This window comes from Hippocampus bargibanti, linkage group LG02, assembly GCF_051943395.1.
Source record: "Hippocampus bargibanti isolate YZ-2025 linkage group LG02, ASM5194339v1, whole genome shotgun sequence".
Taxonomy (NCBI): domain Eukaryota; kingdom Metazoa; phylum Chordata; class Actinopteri; order Syngnathiformes; family Syngnathidae; genus Hippocampus; species Hippocampus bargibanti.
Window position 1 is genome coordinate 30,553,338 of NC_142735.1, and position 22,851 is coordinate 30,576,188.

The following is a 22,851-nucleotide window of genomic DNA, read 5'->3' on the forward strand; positions in this document are numbered from 1 at the left end:
ACGATTACAATTCATAATTTCGCATTAATAATTACCATTTAGAATGTACACCTTGATGAAGGCGGAGCGTCTCAGTCCAGATGTGCTCGGTAGTACTGACTAGTGATGTGTCGTTCGCGAACGAGCAGGCTCTTGGAACCGGGTCTCTGAAGTGAACATTAGATAACCGGCTCCTAAAAAGGAGCCAGAAATGGGAGCCGACTCCCCCCCTGTATTCCCCGCCCTCAGGCTTTCTGATTCTGATAACACTTCCTCAAAGAATCATACCTTAATGATATATGACAAAGAATGTGCTGGAGTCAAAGAACGGGCGAAAAAAGCCCCAGCTGTTTGTCTAACAACTGACTGCTGGAATCCTGAACCACAACATCCTACATCAGTTACATGCCACTTTTTTGAAAAATTCAAAGTGGGGATCTGTTTGGTGGATTGTTTTGAGTTCAATGAAAGACCAATTTCTGAAAATTTAGCAGAGGAGCTGGGGAGGTACTGCAGGGAGCCATTTTGGAGCCATTTGAGCAGGTCACTGGAGATCAGTGTAGTCAGGTACAGTGGCCAAATGTTATCACATTATGCTGTTATTATTATTCAATTATTATCAATTTTACTAGTTGGTATTATTAATATAAAAAGCAAATTAGTGACAGCTGTTCTTCAGACCAGAATAACCACTGGGAATGTGAAAGGTAGTGGATGCTCTTTGTGCACATATAAATCAAGCCATACAAACAAAAATATTTGACACTGTGTATTTTTTACATGAGTACTGTAATTTGCTTTTCCCATAATTTTACATGATTTTTGGTCTTTAATTAATTTAAGCAAAAAAAAAAAAAAAAAAAAAAAACCTGAGGAGCCATTTGGGAGCCAAAAGATCCGGATCTTTTAAGTGAGCCGAGCCAAAAGTACCGGCACTCTGAAAGGAGACGGAATTCCCATCACTAGCATTAAAAAAAAATGACATGGCTTCTATTGACAAAACTAAAATACCAATTAAAAAACGTTTTAATATAATTTGATAATACTGGCAAAATGGAAGCATTTCGAAAAATAGCATTTTTCTTTCAGCATTGGGCGTCAGCGCTGCGACGCTTGAGCTTCTCCGGGTTGTTGGACGCCATGTGCGAAAAGTCTCTGAAGATATGCTGGTAGGTTTCGTCACCTGTGACACATCAAAGAGGCAAAGAAAATAAATTAAAAAAACCCCAAAAAATGTAGTGCAACGATTTCTTAGTCCACCAGGTGGCGGCGGCGACTCATGATGAGAGCCGAAGAAGAGCGCGTTGCTCGAAGAACGTCGACGCCACAGGTAAGTTCCCCCCCCCCTTCCCAAAAAACAACTCTTTAGAGATGAAATAAAACCCAAACAAACTAAAGACAGTTGACAATGTTAAAACGTTCACCAAATTGCGTGTAGATGCAAATAATATACGTTTTTTTTATCGTTCAAATTTCCCATTTCTGTTGGCCTTGAAGCAGGACGCATGCGCAGTGGACTTTACCTGGAAGTTAACGGCAGGCGGCTGGTGAGACCAGCTTCATGTCTCAGGAGTGTAAAGACACACAAAGACAAAGTCAAAATGCTGACCAGTTGGGTCTTTTGTCATTTTTTAACATAAGCACAGACAAACACAGAAATAAACAATGAACGCAATGTACAAGAAGCAAGCCCAAATTGCAACAACACAATGCATTGGGCACCAAGGCCCCAAGTTAAAGCAAACGGGATGTGAGCATGCATTTACCTCCACGTGTGCTGTCAGCTAAACACCTATTCAATTTTCAGTGTTTTGACATTTGGTGTTTTGTCAAAGTGCCATATGTGCGGAATGAATTGTGTTCGCGGAAGACCATTTGTTTGGCTGTACTACCACACCTGGTCGTGTTCCTCGTTGATTCTGAACTGAAAATTGGATTTTTGTGCTTTTACAATGAAGGCATAAGCACCCACCATCTCAAATTAGACTGCCATTTGTATCATTCTGCATGGTGAAAAAAAAGTGACACTGTAAAACCAGTGTTTTCAATTTAAAGTACCCCCGCCCCCCTACCCTCCCAGAAAAAAAACAATAAACGCGGATGTGGCGTTGGGGGGGGGAATCCTTTCAGACTATGGTCCAAGGACTAATCATTTTGTCCCCTCAGAGACCAACCACTTTTGGTTCTTTAAATCCTGGATATTCTTCCTAGTTTGGCCTGTCCCGGCGCCCCCGGCCGTCTGCCCCTTGAAGAGACCTGATTTGCTGAGGGATCCGTCCATCTCTTGCATCTCCCTGTTCATTTTGGCGATCCGCAGTCTGCGGGATGAAAAGAGCATCGGTTAATCTTTCTTTGGGTTTTGGGCTCATTGGCCGTCTTTGTACGCGCCGCTCACAAAGTGACAATATCGGCGTTGGCGTTGTCCACGGCGATCGTGATGGGGTCCTTGTGATTTTTGTCTCTGGCATTGTAGTCGGCGCCTCGTTTCAGGAACAGACACACCAGCCTGAGTTCACATAGAAGCGTGCAACTTGTTTTACTTGGAGATCAAATCCATTTGCCGCAGTAAAATGAATTATTGCAGACTTGCCGAAGCGAGAAAAACTCCCGTGGAAACTTTCAACATTGCTTGCTAGCTATTGCGACTCGGAAACCTACACTTACAATAACCTGTTGCGGATTGAACTACAGCATTTGAACCATTGGTTTCAACAATCCAACAAAAAAGTATTAGAACACTCCTATTTTGAAGAACTCAAAAATAAAAATGCAAGTACAGTTCCCCCTTTTTTTGCGGTTAAAGGGACCAGCACCACCGGCGATAGACGAGAATCTGTGAAAAACAGGTTAGACAATATTCATAATGCTGATGAGGTGATACCGGAGGGAGTGGGGCAAACAAGCCAGTCGTTAGTCAGGATTGTAGGAATAATCAGTGGGGCCACAGGGAGTGGTCCTCTGCTCCCCCCAACCTGAGAGTAGGGACCTATCATAGCTGTGTCCGGCGCCGCCATGTCTGGACATTAGGGATATATAAATAGGGCGATACGACCAGTCAGACTTTAGTTCGCTGACGAAGCCTCTTGGATAGGAGGCGAAACGTCCGACACCTTCAAAAAAGTACAGATGACGGCTGAAGAAACCTTCTCATCAATTATAATAATAATAATAATAATAATAATAATACATTAAATTTATAAGCACCTTTCAAAACTCTGATGGACATTTTACAGTCACAGGAACAGTAAGGACAATGTGCCGCGGCAAAAAAAAATACTTTGACACTTTTGACCTAAAGCACAGGTGTCAAAGTGAAGGCCCGGGGCCAAATATGGCCTGCCACATGATTTTATTTGGCCCGCAAAAGCAAATGAAACGTGAAATTCTATGATGCTTACTAAATTTGGAAACAACAATTGAAATCGTCCCATGTAAACCACGATAACAGTCATTATTCTTGACTTCAGAGTTGAAAATTAGTCATAAATGTGTTATGTGCTTTAGATGTAATAAGTAAAGGAGATAAACATTCTACAATAGCCCGTCTGTGCTCCAATTTGCATGTGAAAGACTGTGCTCAAAGCCTGTCGCCTATTTTTGGATGCTTTATAATCCATTTGATTTATAAGTGCCTTTCAAAACTCTCAAGGTCACTTTACAGTCACAGGATGAGTTTTTCTGTGGGTGAGCAGCGGCAGCCACACACGCCAGCGTTCACTCACCCGGAAGTAACTGAAAAAGATAGAAAGCTAGCAAGCCAGCTAATAGATAGCTAATAGCCAATAACTAGCTAGATAGCCTGTCTAATATAATTATGCGTTTGTGTGTACCCTGTGTGACCCAGTATGGTGGCATGATGAAGTGGTGCTCTCCCATTTTTGTCTGCCAGGTTGACGTTGGCACCATTCTGCAGCAGGAATTCACACGCGGCCAGGGCGTTCTGGGAGCAGGAGAGGAAATGAACCCAAAAAGGTTTCACAAGCCAATGGTAGCTCCAATGACGGTTAACCGAAGAAGGCTCACCATTGAGACTGCCTGGATCAGCGGTGTGTAGGCCTCCTCGGCCGCGTTGACCCAGTTGACGTTGGCGCCGTGGGCCAACGCGTCGGCCATGATGGGGAAGTTCTGCAAAGCCGCCGAGCGATACAGCAGCGCCCCGGGATGAAGCCCGCTCAGATCCTCTTCCTCTTCATCATTCCAATCTAAGGTATGAAAAGAGAAACAAGAGAAAAACAATAGCAAGTGTTCCTGACTGAGTAAACAAAAAACAAAGAGCATGTGTGTCAAGGGTGTCCAAGTCATTTTTTGCCGCTGGCCACATTGTAGTTCCGGTTTCCTTATGAATTTGGGGAAGCCATTAGAATGTTTCATCCCCTTCCACATATTACATGTAGAGCGCACAACAAATTAATGAATAATTAGTTTTCAAATTTAAAGTCCAAAACAATTACTTTATTATGGTTTACATGGGACAATTTGAAAATTTGGTTGGGACTTTAGCAAGCATCATGGCACCTGACATGCTTCATTTGCTATTGCGGGCCGAATGAAATAATGTGGGGGGCCAGATTTGGCCCCGGGGCCTTGACTTTGACACCTGTGATGGAAGGGATTAGCAAGCTAAGTGAATTGAAAGAGAGCTAGCTAGCTCGATAGATGATCATGGAATTTCACAGGTTTGATTTGCTTTCGCGGGCCGAATAAAATGATGCGGCAGGCCACATTTGGCCGCTGGTCCTTGACTTTGACATTTGTGGTCTAGATGGCAGCACTTGGCAGACGCAGATAACAGCGCTATCGCCCAATGTAGTCATTCGGCATGCGGGCCAGACGTTCTTGATTTTATGACCAGGGATGAGAATGAAAAATGAGAAAAAAGGCGGGGTTTCAACAAAACATCAGAATGTATTATTTAAAATAACTACGATAATACTCACCATTAATATGAATGGTTTTCTGTTCCTCATGATTGGTAAAAATCCAGCTAAACTATCGGAATAAAAGTCAACTTGCCGGGTCCATACGCAAGGTTACTGCTAGCTAGCCTGCACACTGCTCATTAGCTTGCACCTTTGCTTTCTGCTGCCTCTTGCAGAAGTACTGTATATTGACGCTAATGTTAGCATGGGGCTTGTCATAGTGCCACTGACAGTCGACTGTTTCATCGATGGTATTGTTTCATCAAATTAGAGCCTGTTCTCTGCCTGTTCTCTGCACAAAGGCGAATCCTTTTTCAGCGTTTACCTGTTTCAACATCAATGGCACCTTGGTCAGGATCATCCAATAAAAATTGCGCTTTCCGCCAACACAAGCCGAAACAGGAAATGAACAGTGAAAAAGCGAGAATAGATATTTAGTTCTATCTGCGAGCCAGATGCAATCATCAAAAGAGCCATAGGTTCCTAACCCCTGACTTAGATTCTAACGTCCCATACACACGCCAATCAAGACTCCGTGGAAAGCGGGCGATCGGAACACTGCCCATACCCTATCCCACCACCCGGAAACGGATTTGCGCTTTTTTCGAGAATGGTCATTTTGCTCCGGAAAAGTTGGAAATCTGCCGATTGGCGGAAAATTCTCATCCCTGTATGACGGAGGTTGCGGGCCGGATATAAATTGACCATGGGCCGCATTTGGCCCCTGGGCCTTGACTTTGACACCCATCGTGTATGTCAAATATTTCATAAAAGGTCATAAAACGTCCGAAACCTTCACTTATGTACAGATGACGGCTGAAGAAACCTTCTCATCGATGGACCACTCCTGTACGACTGAGAGCTTACACAGACGTATTCATAAAAGGTTGCATGTTCAGGAAAAATGCTTCCCCTCGACGGAAATTAAAAGCAGCCCCCATCAAACAAACGTCCCACTGTGCATGTGCTGTGCATGGGTGCTGACCTGCACGGGAGACCGTGTTGCTCTTTTGGACCTCCATGGAGCTTGACGCTGAGGAGAGAGAGACAACAGCGGTGACAACAGAAGGGACACTGCGAGGGGAGCTCTCCCCACCCCTGGTGCACCTTACCCGATCGCGGCAGAGTGCTTCGTCCGGGTTTGGGCATGAGCGGCGGACGCTGCGCCGTGCGCTCTTGGGTGGCTGCCCTGTTCCTCTTGGCACCCGGACGTTTCTGCGAGTTGTTCCGACCCGTTTCTGGCAGCTTGTTGATGAACTTCTTTTCCACGTACTTGGAACGAATCCAGGCCTCCTTGTCCCCCCTGAGCCCACACGCACGTCACGTCTTTGATTTGATGAGCAAATTCACTCAGGACAAACACGGGACACGCAATGCTGTTGGACAGTCTACGGCGAGATGGATGCATGGCTTGAGGAGCCCGTGATAAGAAGAAAGGAGCGTCAGCGCAGAGCCCCGATGCGTAAGTGGAACTGTCGCGGCTTGGAATTGAAGCGGATTTATGTGGGACAGGAGATGTGAGACAATGTCTTTTCGTCAATGGATGCTACAGCTGCGTGTTTGCTTTCAACATTTAGCTTGCAGTAGATATCCGCATTCCACCATGACGTCCCTGATCCACTACTGGAAAGGACGCTTTGATCCTCTCCTCTTGCATCTAGAACTGCTCCATGTCACAAAGAGGGTACAGCAAGTGCTGAAGAATGAATGACTGTGTCTTTATGTTGTTATATTATTTATTTAGTTTTTTTTTACTTTATGTTACTTCCGGGTTGAGTGAACGCTGGCGCGTGTGGCTGCCTCTGCTCACCCGCAAAAAAAATGTCCTGTGACTGTAAAGTGACCGTGAGAGTTTTGAAAGGCGCTTAGAAATGAAATTTATTATTATTGTTATTTTTTTTATTATTATTATTGTTGTTGCTGTAGCTGTATTATTATTATTATTATTATTATTATTATTATTATTATTATCCAGGCCATCATGCTGTCACGACACCTAACGCCTCGCCGCGTACTTCCTGCAGTTCCTGTTTGCCGTGGCCAATTGAGGAAGTACTGTCGCTTCATCATGTGCCCAGGTCCAATTTCGACAGCGCAGATGCACCACGCGGAGGAGCCTCCCCGAGTTCAATGCGGGCCAACGACAAGGAGCGCCAAGAAAGCGTTTGGGGGAGAGCGTTGTGTATTTATGGATCTGTTTATTAATTTATCGATTTATCTAGCTATATATGTATCTGTTTATTAATGTATCTATTTCTGTATTTATTCATTTATGTATGTATTTGTTTATTTCTGTATTATCTAGTTATTTATTAGCTATCTAGCTATCAAGCTACCTATCTATTAGCTATGTCCTTGAGAGTTTTGAAAGGCGCTATAAATACAATGTATTCTTATTATTAGCTATCTGTTAGCTAACTAGCTAGCTTTCTACCCATTTGAGTTACTTCCGGGTTGAGTGAACACTGGCGCATGTGGCTGCCACTGCTCACCCATAGAAAAACTTATCCTGCGACTGTGAAGTGACCTTGAGAGTTTTGAAAGGCGCTTATAAATGACATTTATAATCATTATAATTATTATCATGAGAGGCATCCCCCCGCGCATACCTTGGACTGGAGGCGAGGGGCTTCTTGAAGGTGATCTCGTCGAGACGGGCTTCATAGATGCCGTTGATGACATCGTTGCCCAATTCGCACATCAACTGCGAGAAAGACAAGATGACGCCTCGCTAACCCCCCTTCGCTCCGCTGGAACAATCACTGGCTACCTTTATGAGTTCTGGCTCCCAGGAATCCAGGGTAAGGGAACGCACCTTGGAGAAGTGGACCCCCAGGCTCCTGAAAGGGAGGACATTGACGTCGGGCCAGCGTGTCTCTCGGCCGGCCGGCACCTACAGTACCTGTGTATTCCCGAGCATACGATACACAGCGTGACGCCCAGGTTGATGGAGGCCCAGTCGGGACCCGGCGCCCCACAGTCGCTGCAATGCCGGTTCCCGGCGATGGCCCGGATCCGCTCCAGCGCCTCCGAGGGGCCGCCCGTTGACGCCGAGCCGTGCCGCTGCCTCTGCGAGAGATAAACGGTGAGACGAGGAGGAGGGCGTTCCTGCGCCCGCTCGCCCTCTCGTCCTCACCGGGCTGCGTTGGGGCTCGTGGAAGGCTGAGGCGATGCTGTTCTGCACGGCGCCGATCCACATCCGCTGCTGCCTCTCTGAGTCGGCCTGCAACAAACAGCTTCTGTGCCGGCGTTAGTGTCGGCCTGGCTGCCCCGCCCCCGCAATAATACATTTTATTTGTAAGTGCCTTTCAAAACTCTCAAGGTCACTTTACAGTCACTGGATCAGTTTTTCTGTGAGTGAGCAGCGGCAGCCACATGCGCCAGCGTTCACTCAACCCGGAATAACTCAAATTAAAAACTAGCTAGCTAGCTAATAGTTAGCCAATAGATAGCCAACTATCAAGCTAGCTAGCCATTAGATAGCTAATAGATAGCCGGCCAGTTCGCCAGATAACAGATAGCTAATAGATAGCCGGCTAACCAGCTAATATATAGCTAATAGATAGGTAACTAGCTAGCTAGCCACTAGATAGCCAATAGATAGCCAGCCGACTAGCTAGCCAGCCACCAGATAGCTAATAGATAGCCAGCCAGCTAGCTAACAAATAGCTAATAGATAGGCAGCTAACTAGCTATTAGATAGCTAATAGTATTGTAATGTATTGTATTAAATCACATTTAAGTTATGTAATTTTATTGTTTTTATTTTTCTTAATGTGACTCACTTGGCCGGGGAAACCACTTCGAAACAGAAGCGTCTGTCGTTGTCACCGTTAGGTTTGACGGTGCACAGGCGCAGGTCCTCCACCACCACCGTGGGCTGCTCCTGAGGGATGGGTGCCGCCCAGTCAAACGGGGACGCCACCCGCAAGGCGCCATCGCGCTCGCTTTACCTTCAATTTCTTTTGATACACCAGCTGATTATTCTGAATGGAGAACCAGCGCCTGGTGGGGTGAGGGACCAGGGGTGACAAAAAGACCAGCGACCAGGTTTGCTTTCATGGCTTTGCGTCAGACCTGCTCCAGGTCTTGAAGGCGTTGCTGGCCCGTTTGTAGAGGTACCCCTCCATGGGAACCCCGTCCGCAGCATCCGGCTTGAAGTCCATCACTGAGTCGTCATCGGAAACGTCCTGGAAAACGTCAATGCACGTATCATTCGAAAGGATGAGGGAACCGTGGAAACGCAAGATGGCAACCATGGCGCGGACAGTTGAATGTCCGCATCCGAACATGTGCGATGCTGACAAAGTTTGGAAAAAGTGACTCTTCCATTCTGAATTTGGAAACGAGATTCGAGGGAAACGCTTGACGTATTGGTATTTATATATGTATATCAATATGTATTTAGGTATGTATTTATATTTCATCTCATTTTCCGTACCGCTTATTCCTCATTAGGGTCGCGGGGGTCAATCTGCCTGCCATGCATGTTTTTGGAGTGTGGGAGGAAACCGGAAGACCCGGAGAAAACCCACGCGGGTCCGGGGAGAACATGCAAACTCCACACAGGGAGGCTGGACCGGGACGCGAACCGGCGACCTCTGCACTGTGAAGCCGGTGTGCTAACCACTCGACTACCGGGCCGCCCTGTTTATTTATATTTATTTATGTATCTATGTATGTATTAATTTAAGGTTTTGTTTATGTATTTATTTGTTTGTTTATTTATATTTCTTTATTCATTTATGCATTTATGTATGTATATATGTATTTTGTTTGTCTTTATATATGTATTTATGTATGTATTTATTTGTTTGTTTATATATATATTTATGTATTTATTTATGTATTATATATGTATTTATTTAAGTGTTCATGTATTTATTTGTTTGTTCATATATATTTATGTATTTATGCATTTATTTATGTATTTATGTATGTATTTATTTCAGTGTTTGTTTATATATATTTAGATATTTATTTATGTCTTTATATATGCATTTATATATGTTTTATGTATGTATTTATTTAAGTGTTGGTTTATGTATTTATTTGTTTGTTTATATATATATATATGTAGGTTTGTTTCTTCATTTTAATAATGAAAGAACTTCCGGGTTGAGTGAACGCTGGCGCATGTGGCTGCCGCTGCTCACCCGCACAAAAAAATATCCTGTGACTGTAAAGTATCCTTGAAAGTTTTGAAATGAAAATGTATTATTATTGCGGAAAACGCAATCAAAACATTTGGCAGCCATGTTGGAAACCTTTTTTTTGATGGCGGCGTGTCTCTGCTCCATGTCTCTCTTCTCACGGGCCGAATTGAGAACAAACTGCTTCTGCTGGGGAAACGCAAGGGAAAATGTCAAGAAGACGGACGCTCTTGCTCTCTTTGCCCAGATGATGCTTTTCCGCAGCTTTTAAAAAAATGTCACTCGGCGGATTAAAAGGCAAGCACTTGAGAGTCACCTCTTCGTTCAGGTCTCGCCGATAAGAGTCCAGTTCTGACAAGGACCCGAAACCGTTCTGGAACAACTGCGCCTGGGCATCCATGAGTAACAACATCTGTGAACATGACAGTTTTGGGGGCGGGGTAAAAATACAGGGGGAGGAACACGTTGGAACAAAGGAAGTTGCATCTTCCGAGTGAGAACCTCCAAAACCAGAATGCCCGTTTCCGCCATAAAGCAGACGTGCAATTTGCTTTTCTTTTCACAATGACAACAAATAAAGTTGGAGATTCAAAATTTACTTTTTAGAGTTGCCTTCTGAGGAGCTATTCGTAGGGCTCCTCTGGAGATGGTAAACAAAGATGGCCGAACCCCTCCATCAGAATAAGTTATAATAATAATAATACATTTCATTTCTAAGCGCCTTTCAAAACTCTCAAGGTCACTTTACAGTCACCGGATACGTTTTTCCGTGGGTGAGCAGCGGCAGCCACACGCGCCAGCGTTCACTCAACCCGGAAGTAACTCAAATAGAAAGATAGCTAGCTAGCTAATAAATAACTCATCGGTAGTTAGCTAGATAGTTGAATAACTTAAATAGGTAGAAAGTTAGCTAGCGAGCTAATAGATAACTAATAGCTAGATAGCTAATAGATAACTCATAGTTAGCTAGATAATTGAATAACTCAAATAGGTAGAAAGTTAGCTAGCTAGCTATTAGATAACTAATAGATAGCTAGCCAGCCAGAGAGCTAATAGATAGTAAATAGCTAGCTAGCTAGGTAGCCAGCTCGTGAATTGTGCTTTGGGAGGAATTTCTCAAGAAAACAAAAGTAAATTGATGTGGCCAAAATCGGATTGGTCTTCACTCACGGCAGTCAGCAGTTCCGTCTTCTTCTTGGACTCGATGATGTTGATCTGTGACAAATAGAGTGAGAAGAGCGAGTCAGAAAAATCCAGAGGCCCGCCTGTGGCCCGCCGGCTCACCTCCAGGACGTAGTCCAGGGCGCCGGATCTGAAGGCGCGGCGGGCGTTGATCAGGGCGGCGCCAGCCTCCTCCGCCTCGTGAGGCTTCCCGCGAGGCACCTGGGCGTTCCTCGCCAGCGCCCCCTCCAGGGATTCACTGCTGCGCTCAAATTCCTTGCGTGCGTCCTTGAAGCGCCGCACATCTCTGCGGCGATGCCAAGAAAGCAACAAAGGCAGTCAGGGTGAATGGGGGGGGGGGGGGGGGGGGGCACGCACCCCGCAACTCGCTGGGCCGCCACTCACTCCTTCACAAACGTCTGTAGCTTGGTCTTGACTGACGCGTGTGTTGCTTCGATGGCCTCCTGAAAGGGAAAATTGCATGACGTCCCGTGACTCAAATTGGAAATAAAGATGACCATGATTATGATGACCCACTCGCGCGGACTTGAAGAACCAAGACAATGGCACGGAAAATCCCAATAAATTCTCCGTGCCCTGCCCACCACGTTTTCCAGCTACTCCCCTCAGGTAGGCGCTACCGATCCATGCGCACCAAATCCAGCAGACACTGAAACAGCTTCTTCCGTCTCGCCATTAACTATCTAAACCCAAATCTAACTGTATAGTGGCTCTTTGCAATTTTGCACAACCTTGTGGAACACCATCCCGTTACAGTCTTTGTAGCTCCAGGTCTGTACTCATTTTAACCACTTTTACTGATCTGTAGAATCTCCAGCACCAGACAATGAGGCCGTCAAGGACATCTGCATAATTACACACTGGTATACTACAAATTTAGCGACTGGTTTTTATGGTGATACTCGGGCAGCTCGTACAATTAAAAAAGGAAGAGTGTTGCATGACATTTAGGAAGGAGGTATAAGACAAGCACTGGGTGGGCAAGAGGTCCTTCCAGATGACTGGCAAACGACAGCGAACGTTATCAGACAGGTTGGAAAGTATCGAGTGGAAGAAAGGTAGATAAGGAGACTTGGCGGTGGAATGGGGAGGTGCAGGAGTGTATACAGAGAAAGAGGTTAGCAAAGAAGACGTGGGACACTGAGGACGGACGAGAGTAGAGAGCAGTACAAGGAGATGCAGCGCACGGTTGAAGTAAAGGTGGCAAAGGCCAAACAAGAGGCCTATGATGACTTGCACGCTAGGCAAGAGGCTGACAGTGGTGTTTCTAACTGGGTGGTTCAACAAGATCTTAGATGGTGAGCAGATGCCTGAAGAATGGAGACGAAGTGTACTAGTGCCCATTTTAAGAACAGGGGAGAAGTGCAGAGTTGTGCTAACTACAGAGGAATAAAGTTGATGAGCCACACAATGAAACTGGGAAAGAGTCGTTGAAGCTAGACTAAGAGCAGAAGTGAACATTTGTGAGCAACAGTATGGCTTCATGCCAAAAAAGAGTACGACAGATGCAGTGTTTGCTTTAAGAATGCTGATAGAGAAGTACAGAGAAGGTCAAAAGGAATTGCATTGTGTCTTTGTAGATCTGGAGAAAGCGTACGACAGGGTGCCCAGAGAAGAGCTGTGGCATTGCACGAGGAAGTCTGGAGTGACAGAAAAGTATGTCAGAGCGGTGCAAGACATGTATCATGACTGTAAGACAGTTGTGAGGTGTGCTGTCGGTGTGACGGAGGAATTCAAGGTTGAGGTGGGACTCCACCAGGGGTCAGCTCTGAGCCCCTTCTTAATCGCTATGGTGATGGACAGGCTGACAGACGATGTTAGACAAGAATCCCCTTGGACCATGATGTTTGAAGATGACATTGTGATCTGTAGCGAGAACGGGGAACAGGTGGCGGAGAAACTAGAGATGTGGAGGTATGCCCTGGAAAGGAGAGGAATGAAGATCAGTCGCAGCAAGACGGAATATATGTGTGTGAATGAGAGGGATCCAAGTACAAGAGTGATGCTACAGGGAGAAGATATAAAGAAGGATTTTAAGTACTTGGGGTCAATTGTCCAGAGTAATGGAGAGTGTGGAAAAGAGGTGAAGATGCGTGTCCAGGCAGGCTGTAACGACTGGAGAAAAATGTCAGGTGTGATAGAAAGGTTTCACTAGGATGAAATAAAAGTGTATAAACGGTGGTGAGACCAGCCATGATGTTTGGACTGGAGACAGAGCCCTTTCAGAGTTTAACCACCCCCAGGATCAAATTGCGACTATAACGGAGGATCGGTCCGAGACGAGAGGCAGACGATTTTCAAGAGGAACAGCGTATCTCAACGCCATGAGCGTATCGACCGGCTCACCTCCTGCGCGTCCAAGATGAGCGCCAGCTTCTTGGAGAACGTCTTCAAGCATTCCTGCAGAGGGGGAGAAGAAATAAAAGGAAAACTGCACCTCTTGGTGGCAAAGAATCATTGGGAATCGCCAACCGGCCTTACCCCCACGCTGGCGTCGGCGGAGCAGTGGCGTCCCAAACTCTGGAGGCCGCTCACGAAGCTCTTGCTGCTTTGGCAGTACACTCGGCCGGCCTCCACCATGGCCTGGCATTGCTTCACGAGCTACGAAGGAGGAAATGTCCATCAATCGGCTAAATATCCCACTCAACATCTCCAAATACCCGCTTGAATCTGTAATATGTTCCCTGAATGTTTTTGCCCATTCATTAGAACAATTTTCAACGTTTTTTGGGGGGGAAAAATTACAATTTATTCAACAAAATTAAAGTCAGTCCATCATGAAATTAAACTACAATGACGGGCTTTATCAGCGTCTGAAATAGCGTCTGCCCGGATGCCCGGGGCGTGTAACTTTTACGTCGGGCGTACAACTTACAAAATGTCTCCGTCCGGGTGACTGACAACTTCTTCAAGAAAAAATAAATAAATAAAATTTCGGATTTCGAAATCAGAATAAATTATTCCGATTTAGAAATCTTCATTCGGTTTGGAAATGTCTACATTTTGGTTCGTTTGGCAATTTGCATACTCAGCACGCCAGCCAATCAGAAGCCTGCCTCGTGCTTCCGTCTGTCCCGAGCGTTATAAGGTCATGCATTTGCATATCATTTTCCAAAGTAGATGCACAGAACTTCATCCCCAGAAGAAAGATTCTAAAGAAGCTAACAAAATTTATGACGCTACAAAACGTAAACGTACATTATCCCGTGACTATAAAGTGTACTTGAGAGTTTTGAAAGGCGCTTAGAAATTGAACGCACGTCAAAAGCATCGGCGAAAGAAGAATTCACGTGGCTTGTAGAAAACAAACATTGCGTTGTGGAAAATGACAAAGAGTCTATGGACAAACGAACAATTGGAGCGAAATAATCAGCAAGGGATATTTACCATAAATAAAGCAAGGGAGCATTTGTGGTTGGTACATCCTTAATAAAAACAATCCGTAATACTTTGCAACAATGGTTTTCTTGCGATTAGTCGTCTTATTGTGTTTCAAGTTGTGAAACATGGGGCAGGCAACTTTATGGCCGGGCTGGCAACTTTTCGGAGTTGTCTACCCTGGTGTCCGCGAACTTTTTGTCATGAGTTTCAGACACTGGCTTTATTATTGTCATCTTGCAACTTTAATCTTGATCATTTCCATTTTTTTAAATCTGGGAAAATGATGGAGACTGTTTTTGGATTTGATTGACACCCATCTCTCACCTTGTCCAATCGCGTCTCAAGTTCGCCCACGTCCGCTTGGACCGCCTCAATTTCAGCTCTGAAACAAAACACACTGAGATAAATTGACGTATCCCCAAAAGTGGATGAGCAAAACAACTTTTTGGGGACTTGTGGAAATGTTGACCCCCCATCCCCCCCAATGATAGAGATTATACAGAATAGAAGTTATCATATTTAAAAGTTTCATGTTATATGCTTAGTGAACATGTGTGACTCGAGTACACAATGAAAGCACAGAAACCATGGGTCAATCTGAATTGAACAGACACAGCCTGTTAACCTGTCATCTTCATCTAGGAGCTCTAGCCTTGGACATAATTTAGGACTTGGTTAACTCCTTCCTTAGAAAAAATTTCCCTCACAGGAAGAGCTTCATTAGGCAGGTTACAAATCTATCAGTTCATGGAAAAAACAACCAATTAAAAATATCTGTTTTATTGCTTACATCTGTTGCTGCTTAGAACGTCCAGGGGCGTGGTATTCTAATCAAGAAAACTGTTTTACTAATGTCTCACTTTAATTAAAGCTCAATAAATAGCTTGGGAGAGGGCTGCAGAATTTGGACGTTTGTCACGAATGACTTAGTCCCCTGCCGGCAGTAAAAGACAATCTTCCTGTGTTCGAGCCTTTGTCTACAGTGTCCGAGCCAACATCTCTGACACAGAGTCAAGAATGACTGGATTTTAATTTGCGGAGGTCAGCACTTCATCGGGAAGCTGCCAGCGTCCACTTTGTTCCTGAACAGCCAACGTCACTTCCTCGTGTCACGTCTCATTTTGACCGACGCATTATTGTTGTTGAATCAAGTCTTTCATAAAAATCAGACATGTCTCATATTTCTTTCGAAATTTGAGAGACTATGGGATACCTGGGAAAAATTTACAGCACCCTAAGTGCTTATGAAGATATTTAAAGGACAACCGACGTCACTTTTTTTGTTTTTTAACTGACATCAGAAAAACGTTTTATAGCATCTAAAATACCCAAAACACGCAGTATGATATTTTTATTCAAATGCAAAACACCAATAAAAATGACTTAAAGTGTCCAAAATTTGCAAAAAAATTGAGCTGCGAATTGGGCATTTTCAGAAAGTCCCGCCCCCAGTTCGTGATGTCACGCCAAGACATCTTGCATTGCTGGAGAATCCAAACAATGGCTTCAGATTCGGAGAATATGCTTTCTTGTTACACATCCAGTTATGAATAGGATTCAAATAGTTCTGAAGAGGAAAGCATACATGTTTGCATTCGATTTTGGGGGAAGATCTCTCACCCAAAAAAAGAGGCACAAAATGGCGACCTCCAGTGGCCACCTCCGCTTCCACAGGCTGATAAATTCCTTATATGGCGCTTGGACGCCTTCTTCTGGCCTTCTGGCGGCTTTTGGGTGCAACACGAGGTCCCCAGACCAAAGAACTACAGCAAAATACATTGACGTGATGGAAGGGCCGCTACAATGCGTCTTTTTTTACGGTAAAGGGCGGTCCTTTAGTGACGTCACGTGCGGACTCGGCACCAACTCAAAAACAAGACTTCCTGAATATTCAGTGTGAGTCTTAAAACGTAAAATATAGCTATATGCGGTGGAATCTTATTAAAATATGCCCAGTAGAAGTCATTTGAAGCCATTTTAGAAATTATGGACACAACTTGTCCGGAGACGTCGGTTGTCCTTTAAATTAACCTATGAACCACAATCCACTCAAGATCAAAATTGTTAATTATTGCTATTATAATTCAGATTATTTTTATTTGTATTATTATTTTTTTCTCTTATTTTTTCATTATTCATGTGTTTACTTTTCTTTCTTATAGGGCACAGTGAACAGGACATGCATCAGCAGAATTGCAAGAAATGTAAAACGTTTTATTGAGATGTTTATGTGATCTATGTTTTGTTATGATATCTGGATCAGATGATTCTCAATGTGTCCATGTTTTCCCTTTTTAACTGTTCTCAAAAAAAAAGCAGACGTGTTTGGGTGGGATCTTCGCAAATCGGACTTTATTTTTGTGTAACATTTCATTGTGAGTCGCCATGTTTGTATTGTTTAATAATAATAATAATAATAATAATAATAATAATAATAATAGGCATGTTTGTTTTGGCCAATCTTTTACATCGGATGCCCTTCCTGACACAACCCTCTGTATTGATCCGGGCTTGGGACGGGCACAAGAAGACACTGGCCTATCTCCCCTTGTGGCTACAGAACAAGCAACTCTATGAATTTAATAAAGATGAAGATGCTCAGTAAAAGGCTCCCAAACACAAATTTTAAATACTGACATGTATGGCATATTCAGACTACAACTGTTGAATTTCCCTAAATAAAATAATAAAACACCAGAAACGGAAAATAACCTGTTGTACTTTTTTTGAGAAGGGGGAGCACCTGATGTTTGCAGTTTGCATTTGTAATACAGTATTCGTGTTTCGTCTGTCTTCAGACTTTCTTCAAAAGTTGTACAATTGTGGCAGCGCCGCATGAAGACAAACCCGATGCCAAAACGGTGCCACATTTATGGTGTGTCGGAAGAATGATGGGAAACGTGTTGTAGCATCTGTCAAACTGCTACAGAATGTTGCGACAGGTTGTAAAGTAGCGGTGATGTCACGACCGCAGGTAGACGAACATCTTCTTTTCCTTTCGGCTTTTCCCCTCAGGGCTCGCCACAGCGAATCAATGTCCTCCATCTATCAAACCTCCTCTTCGGTCTTCCTCTCCGTCTCCTGCCTGGCAGTTCAAGGCTCAGCATCCTTCTCAGAATCAGAATCATCTTTATTGCCAAGTATGTAGAACACACAATTTGTTGTTTGTCTCCTCTGGACATGTCCAAACCATCTCAGTCTGGCCTCTCTGACTTTCTCTCCAAAACCGCTAATATAAGTTGTCCTTCTAATGTACTCATTCCTGATCCTATCCCACCTGGTCACTCCCAAAGAAAACCTCAACATCTTCAGCTCTGCTACCTCCAGCTCTGCTTCCTGTCTTTTCTTCAGCGGCACTGTCTCCAGTCCAAACATCATGGCTGGTCTCACCACTGTTTTATACACTTTTCCTTTCATCCTAGCTGAAACCCTTCTATCACACATCACACTTGACATTTTTCTCCAGCAGCTCCAGCCTGCCTGGACACACTTCTTCACCTCTTTTCCACACTCTCCATTGCTCTGGACAGTTGAACCCAAGTGCTTAAAATCCTCCACCTTCTTTATCTCTTCTCCCTGTAGCATCACTCTTGCACGTGGATCCCTCTCATTTACACACATATATTCCGTCTTGCTGCGACTGATCTTCATTCCTCTCCTTTCCAGGGCATATCTCCACATCTCGAGTTTCTCCGCCACCTGTTCCCCGTTCTCGCTACAGATCACAATGTCATCTGCAAACATCATGGTCCAAGGAGATTCTTGTCTAACATCATCTGTCAGCCTGTCCATCACCATAGCAAATAAGAAGGGGCTCAGAGCAGACCCCTGGTGGAGTACCACCTCCACCTTGAATTCCTCAGTCACACCGACAGCACACCTCACAACTGCCTTACAGTCATGATACATGTCTTGCACCGCTCTGACATACTTTTCCATCGCTCCAGACTTCCTCATGCAATACCACAGCTCTTCTCTGGGCACCCTGTGGTACGCTTTCTCCAGATCTACAAAGACACAATGCAATTCATTCTGACCTTCTCTGTACTTCTCTATCAGCATTCTTAAAGCAAATGCTGCATCTGTCGTACTCTTTTTTGGCATGAAGCCATACTGTTGCTCACAAATGTTCACTTCTGCTCTTAGTCTAGCTTCGGCGACTCTTTTCCAGTTTCATTGTGTGGCTCATCAACTTTATTCCTCTGTAGTTAGCACAACTCTGCACATCTTTGTTCTTAGAAATGGGCACGAGTACACTTTGTCTCCTATTCTTCAGGCATCTGTTCACCATCTAAGATCTTGTTGAATAACCCAGTCACTTCCATACCTCGATTGGTAAATCATCAGGCCCGAGTGCCTTTCCCCCGTTCATCCTCTTCAGCACCCTCCTCACTTCATCTTTGCTAATGTTTGCTACGTCTTGGTCCACAACAGTCACGTCTTCTACTCTTTGTTCCTTCTCATTTTCCTCATTCATCAATTCTTCAAAGTACTCTTTTCATCTTGCCATCACACTACTGGCACCTGTTAATACATTGCCATCTCTATCCTTAATCACCCGAACCTGCTGCAGGTCCTTACCATCTTTGTCTCTCTATCTCGCCAGCCTGTAAAGATCAGTCTCGCCTTCCTTGCTGTCCAGCCGAGCATACAAGTCATCATAGGCCTCTTGTTTGGCCTTTGCCACCTTCACTTTAACTGTCCGCTGCATCTCCTTGTACTGCTGTCTACTCTCGTCCATTCTCTCAGTGTCACACTTCTTCTTTGCTAACCTCTTTCTCTGTATACACTCCTGCACCTCCCCATTCCACCGCCAAGTCTCCTTATCTACCTTTCTTCCACTCGATACACCAAGTACTTTCCGACCTGTGTCTCTGATTATGTTCGCTGTAGTTTGCCAGTGATCTGGAAGGACCTCTTGCCCACCCAGTGCTTGTCTTACCTCCTTCCTAAATGTCATGCAACACTCTTCCTTTTTCAACTTCCACCATTTTGTCCTCACTTCAGCCTTTGGTTTCTTCATCTTCCTCACTGCCAGCGTCATCCTACACACCACCAACCTATGCTGTCTGGCTACACTCTCACCAACCACTACTTTGCAGTCACTGATTTCCTTTAGATGGCGCCGTTGACGCAAAATGTAGTCTACCTGTGTACTTCTGCCTCCACGCTTATAGGTCACCCTATGTTCCTGTCTCTTCTGGAAGAAAGTATTCACAATAGCCATTTCTACCATCTGTCCTTCGGCGTTCCTCATCTGGAATCCAAACCTGCCCATCACGTCCTCATCATCTTTGTTTCCTGCGCCAACATGTCCATTGAAGTCTCCACCAATTACAACCCTCTCACTTCTCGGGATGTGCTGCATGACTTCATCAAAGTCCAACCAAAATGCCTCCTTCTCTGCCAGCTCACACCCTACTTGTGGGGCATACCCACAAACAACATTGAACATCACACCTTCAATTTCTAGCTTCAGACTCATCACGCTATTTGATACTCTTTTCACTTCTAAGACATTCCTAACAAACTCCTCTTTTAAGATAACCCCAACTCCCTTTCTCATTCTGTCTTCACCATGATAGAACAACTTAAACCCTGACCCTAAGCTTCTAGCCTTGCTCCCTTTCCACCTGGTCTCCTGGACACACAGTATGTCTACCTTTCTTCTCTGCATCATGTCAACCAGCTCTCTACCTTTACCTGTCATTGTTCCTACATTCAAAGTTCCTACTCTTAGTCTATACTCTTGGCGTTCCATTTCTCTCTTTTCCTCCAGGCACACCTCCCTCCTCTCCTTCTTCGACCAACAGTAGTCCATTTTCCACTGGCACCCTGATGGTCAACAGTACCAATGGCGGCCGTTGTTAACCAGGGCCCCGACCGATCCGGTATGGGATTCAGAGGTTTGATTCGCATATTTGTTTTGGCAAAATTTTTACGTCGGATGCCCTTCCTGACACAACCCTCTGTATTTATCCGGGCTTGGGACCGGCACAATAAGACACTAGCTTGTGCCCCCTTGTGGCAGGTAGACGAACATGGCGGCACAATAAAGACGTTGACAAAGCAAGATAATAATAATAATAAAGCCCAAGCTATGGTTACTTTTTTTGCCATTTGACCGAGTGTGTAGGCTCCATCACAACATTAGATGACGGTAAGGAGCAAAAATGGAGATGGGGTGTCAAAGTAATTTTTTTGTGTCGGGCCACATTGTAGTTATGGTTTCCTCTAAGGGGCTGTTATGAATTTGGGGAATACATTAGAATGCTTCATCCCCTCCACATATTACATCTAGAACACACAACAAATTAAGGAATAAATAGTTTTCAAATCCAAAGTCAAAAATAATGACTGTTATTGTGGTTTACATGGGACGATTTTAAATTTTAGTTGGGACTTGAGCAAGCATCATAATATTTGTAAAGCTTGATTTGCTTTCGCGGGCCGGATAAAATGATGTGGCGGACCAAATTTGGCCCCTGGGCCTCCACTTTGTGCTTTACAGGCTCACACATTGCACAAGCAGCTCATTCCTTCCCATTTTGTCACATCTTGATGTTGACATCTGAGCACACGGCGCTATTTCGTTTTGTAGTTCATTCACCCGCAGAGGAAGTACAAAATGAGGAAAGAGGCACGCGATGGAGAGATTGTTTCTCGTGTCGACGCCAGTGGGCCCAAAGTGCGGTTTGACACTTCCTGCGGCGCTCGACTCGCTTCCTGTTCACCCCAACCGTCACCCCGGCAACACAAGGCTGCGCTTTCCGTTGTGACAGAGTGGCCGGGAGACCGTGTCCCTTCCCCCACTTGCTTTTCTTCAGGTTTGGCCTCTGCTTTGCGTGTTTTGATGGTGGTGGCATGGATGACTGGTCAACTTTGAAAGATGCCAGGTCAGCGGCAAGGCGCAACCGTGAGACAAAGCCAGGACACACCCAAAAACTGCTTTCGCAGACTTATGTGCTTGCAAACACGCCATTGGACACCCTTCATCTTGATGGAAAATATGACACGTTCTCAAACAGGACTACATGACCACGCAAGGGCCACATTTTACATCAGGAAAATCTTTAACCAAAATGTTACCAAGTATCAATTTGGGCCATGGCAAAAATCCATTTGAATGGCACAATTGGTTGTGATTGAAAAGATATGAGCCAATCACGTTGTTCCACTTCAAAATATACCATCCTTCAATCATATCACATGCACTTATGCATCAAGATACGCATTAAATCAGGGGTGTCAGACTCATTTTTTGCCGCGGGCCACATTGTAGTTATGGTTTCCTCTCGGGGGCCGTTATGAATTTGGGGAAGCCATTAGTTTCATCTCCTCCACATATTAAATCTAGAGCGCACAACACATTAATGAATAGTTTTCACATCAGAAGTCAAGAATAATGACTGTTATTGTGGTTTACATGCGACAATTTGAAATTTCGGTTCAGACTTTAGCAAGCATCATGAAATTTCACAAGTTTGATTTGCTTTTGCTGGACATATAAAATGATCTGGTGGGCCAGATTTGACCCATGGGGCATGACTTTGACACCAGTGATGTAAGATAGCTGAATAGAAAGAGATAACTAGCCCGCTTGCAAACTTGATCGCTAGCTAGCTCGAGAGATGAGCATGGACTTTCACAAGTTCTATTTGTTTTCACGGGCCGAATAATGATATGGCGGGCCTGATTTTGTCCGCAGGCCTTGACTTTGACACCTGTGCATTAAATTGTCATACATACATGTTCGTGTAAGTATGTGAGCGTGTATATGTGTGTGAGTGAGCGTGTGTGCGCGCGTCTGCGTGCGTATGTACGCACACTAAAGAGCCATTTTTATATGACGAGGCGTTAAGTGTTACCTGAATCGTGGGGAGTCTTTCAAACACTCCTCAAAGTCCACTTTAATCGTCATTATTCTCTTCACTTGGTCGCAAAAACGCGTAACGAAAATAAAAGTGAAAAAAAGTTCCGACTTCGTCCTTGCAAGGTTTACTTTGTCATTTTGTGTCCAGCGGATGGTTGGTCTTGTTCGGTTTGTGCTGATCGTTTGCGCGATGGAGCTAGGCAGACGTTTGACGAGTCATCTGCTCACGAACACACAGCCGCACTTTGGGGTTTTTCTTGTCTGGCAACCAGTTTTCTTCACACGCCCACACAGCAGAAACACACAACACGCAAAAAAAACCATACTTTCGAGTCGAGCCTTGAATGCCACACGGCTGCCATCA

General features: G+C 44.6%; 1 protein-coding gene across 3 annotated transcripts; it reads right to left on the reverse strand.

Annotated features, from left to right (window-relative positions):
• Nucleotides 1–748: 748 nt before the first annotated feature.
• Nucleotides 749–22,730, reverse strand: acap1 (ArfGAP with coiled-coil, ankyrin repeat and PH domains 1). 3 transcript variants are annotated; one of them, XM_088990902.1, is made up of 23 exons: nt 22,483–22,730; nt 14,939–14,996; nt 13,715–13,834; nt 13,580–13,633; nt 11,618–11,676; nt 11,336–11,519; nt 11,222–11,266; nt 10,368–10,463; nt 10,166–10,240; nt 8,976–9,088; nt 8,852–8,903; nt 8,684–8,784; nt 8,035–8,137; nt 7,801–7,967; nt 7,669–7,738; nt 7,508–7,602; nt 6,011–6,201; nt 5,884–5,931; nt 4,003–4,181; nt 3,810–3,919; nt 2,375–2,485; nt 2,236–2,297; nt 760–1,162 (listed from the first exon to the last, which is right to left on the reverse strand). In XM_088990902.1, the coding sequence occupies exons 1-23, from the start codon at nt 22,533–22,535 to the stop codon at nt 1,065–1,067; spliced, it is 2,244 nt and encodes a 747-aa protein (XP_088847028.1). In that variant the 5' UTR covers nt 22,536–22,730; the 3' UTR covers nt 760–1,064. The 3 variants fall into 3 exon arrangements, with proteins under 3 accessions (XP_088847027.1, XP_088847026.1, XP_088847028.1); XM_088990901.1 differs by having other exon boundaries at nt 749–2,297; nt 8,035–8,134; XM_088990900.1 differs by having other exon boundaries at nt 752–2,297; nt 22,483–22,729.
• Between the last annotated feature and the right edge of the window lie 121 nt (nt 22,731–22,851).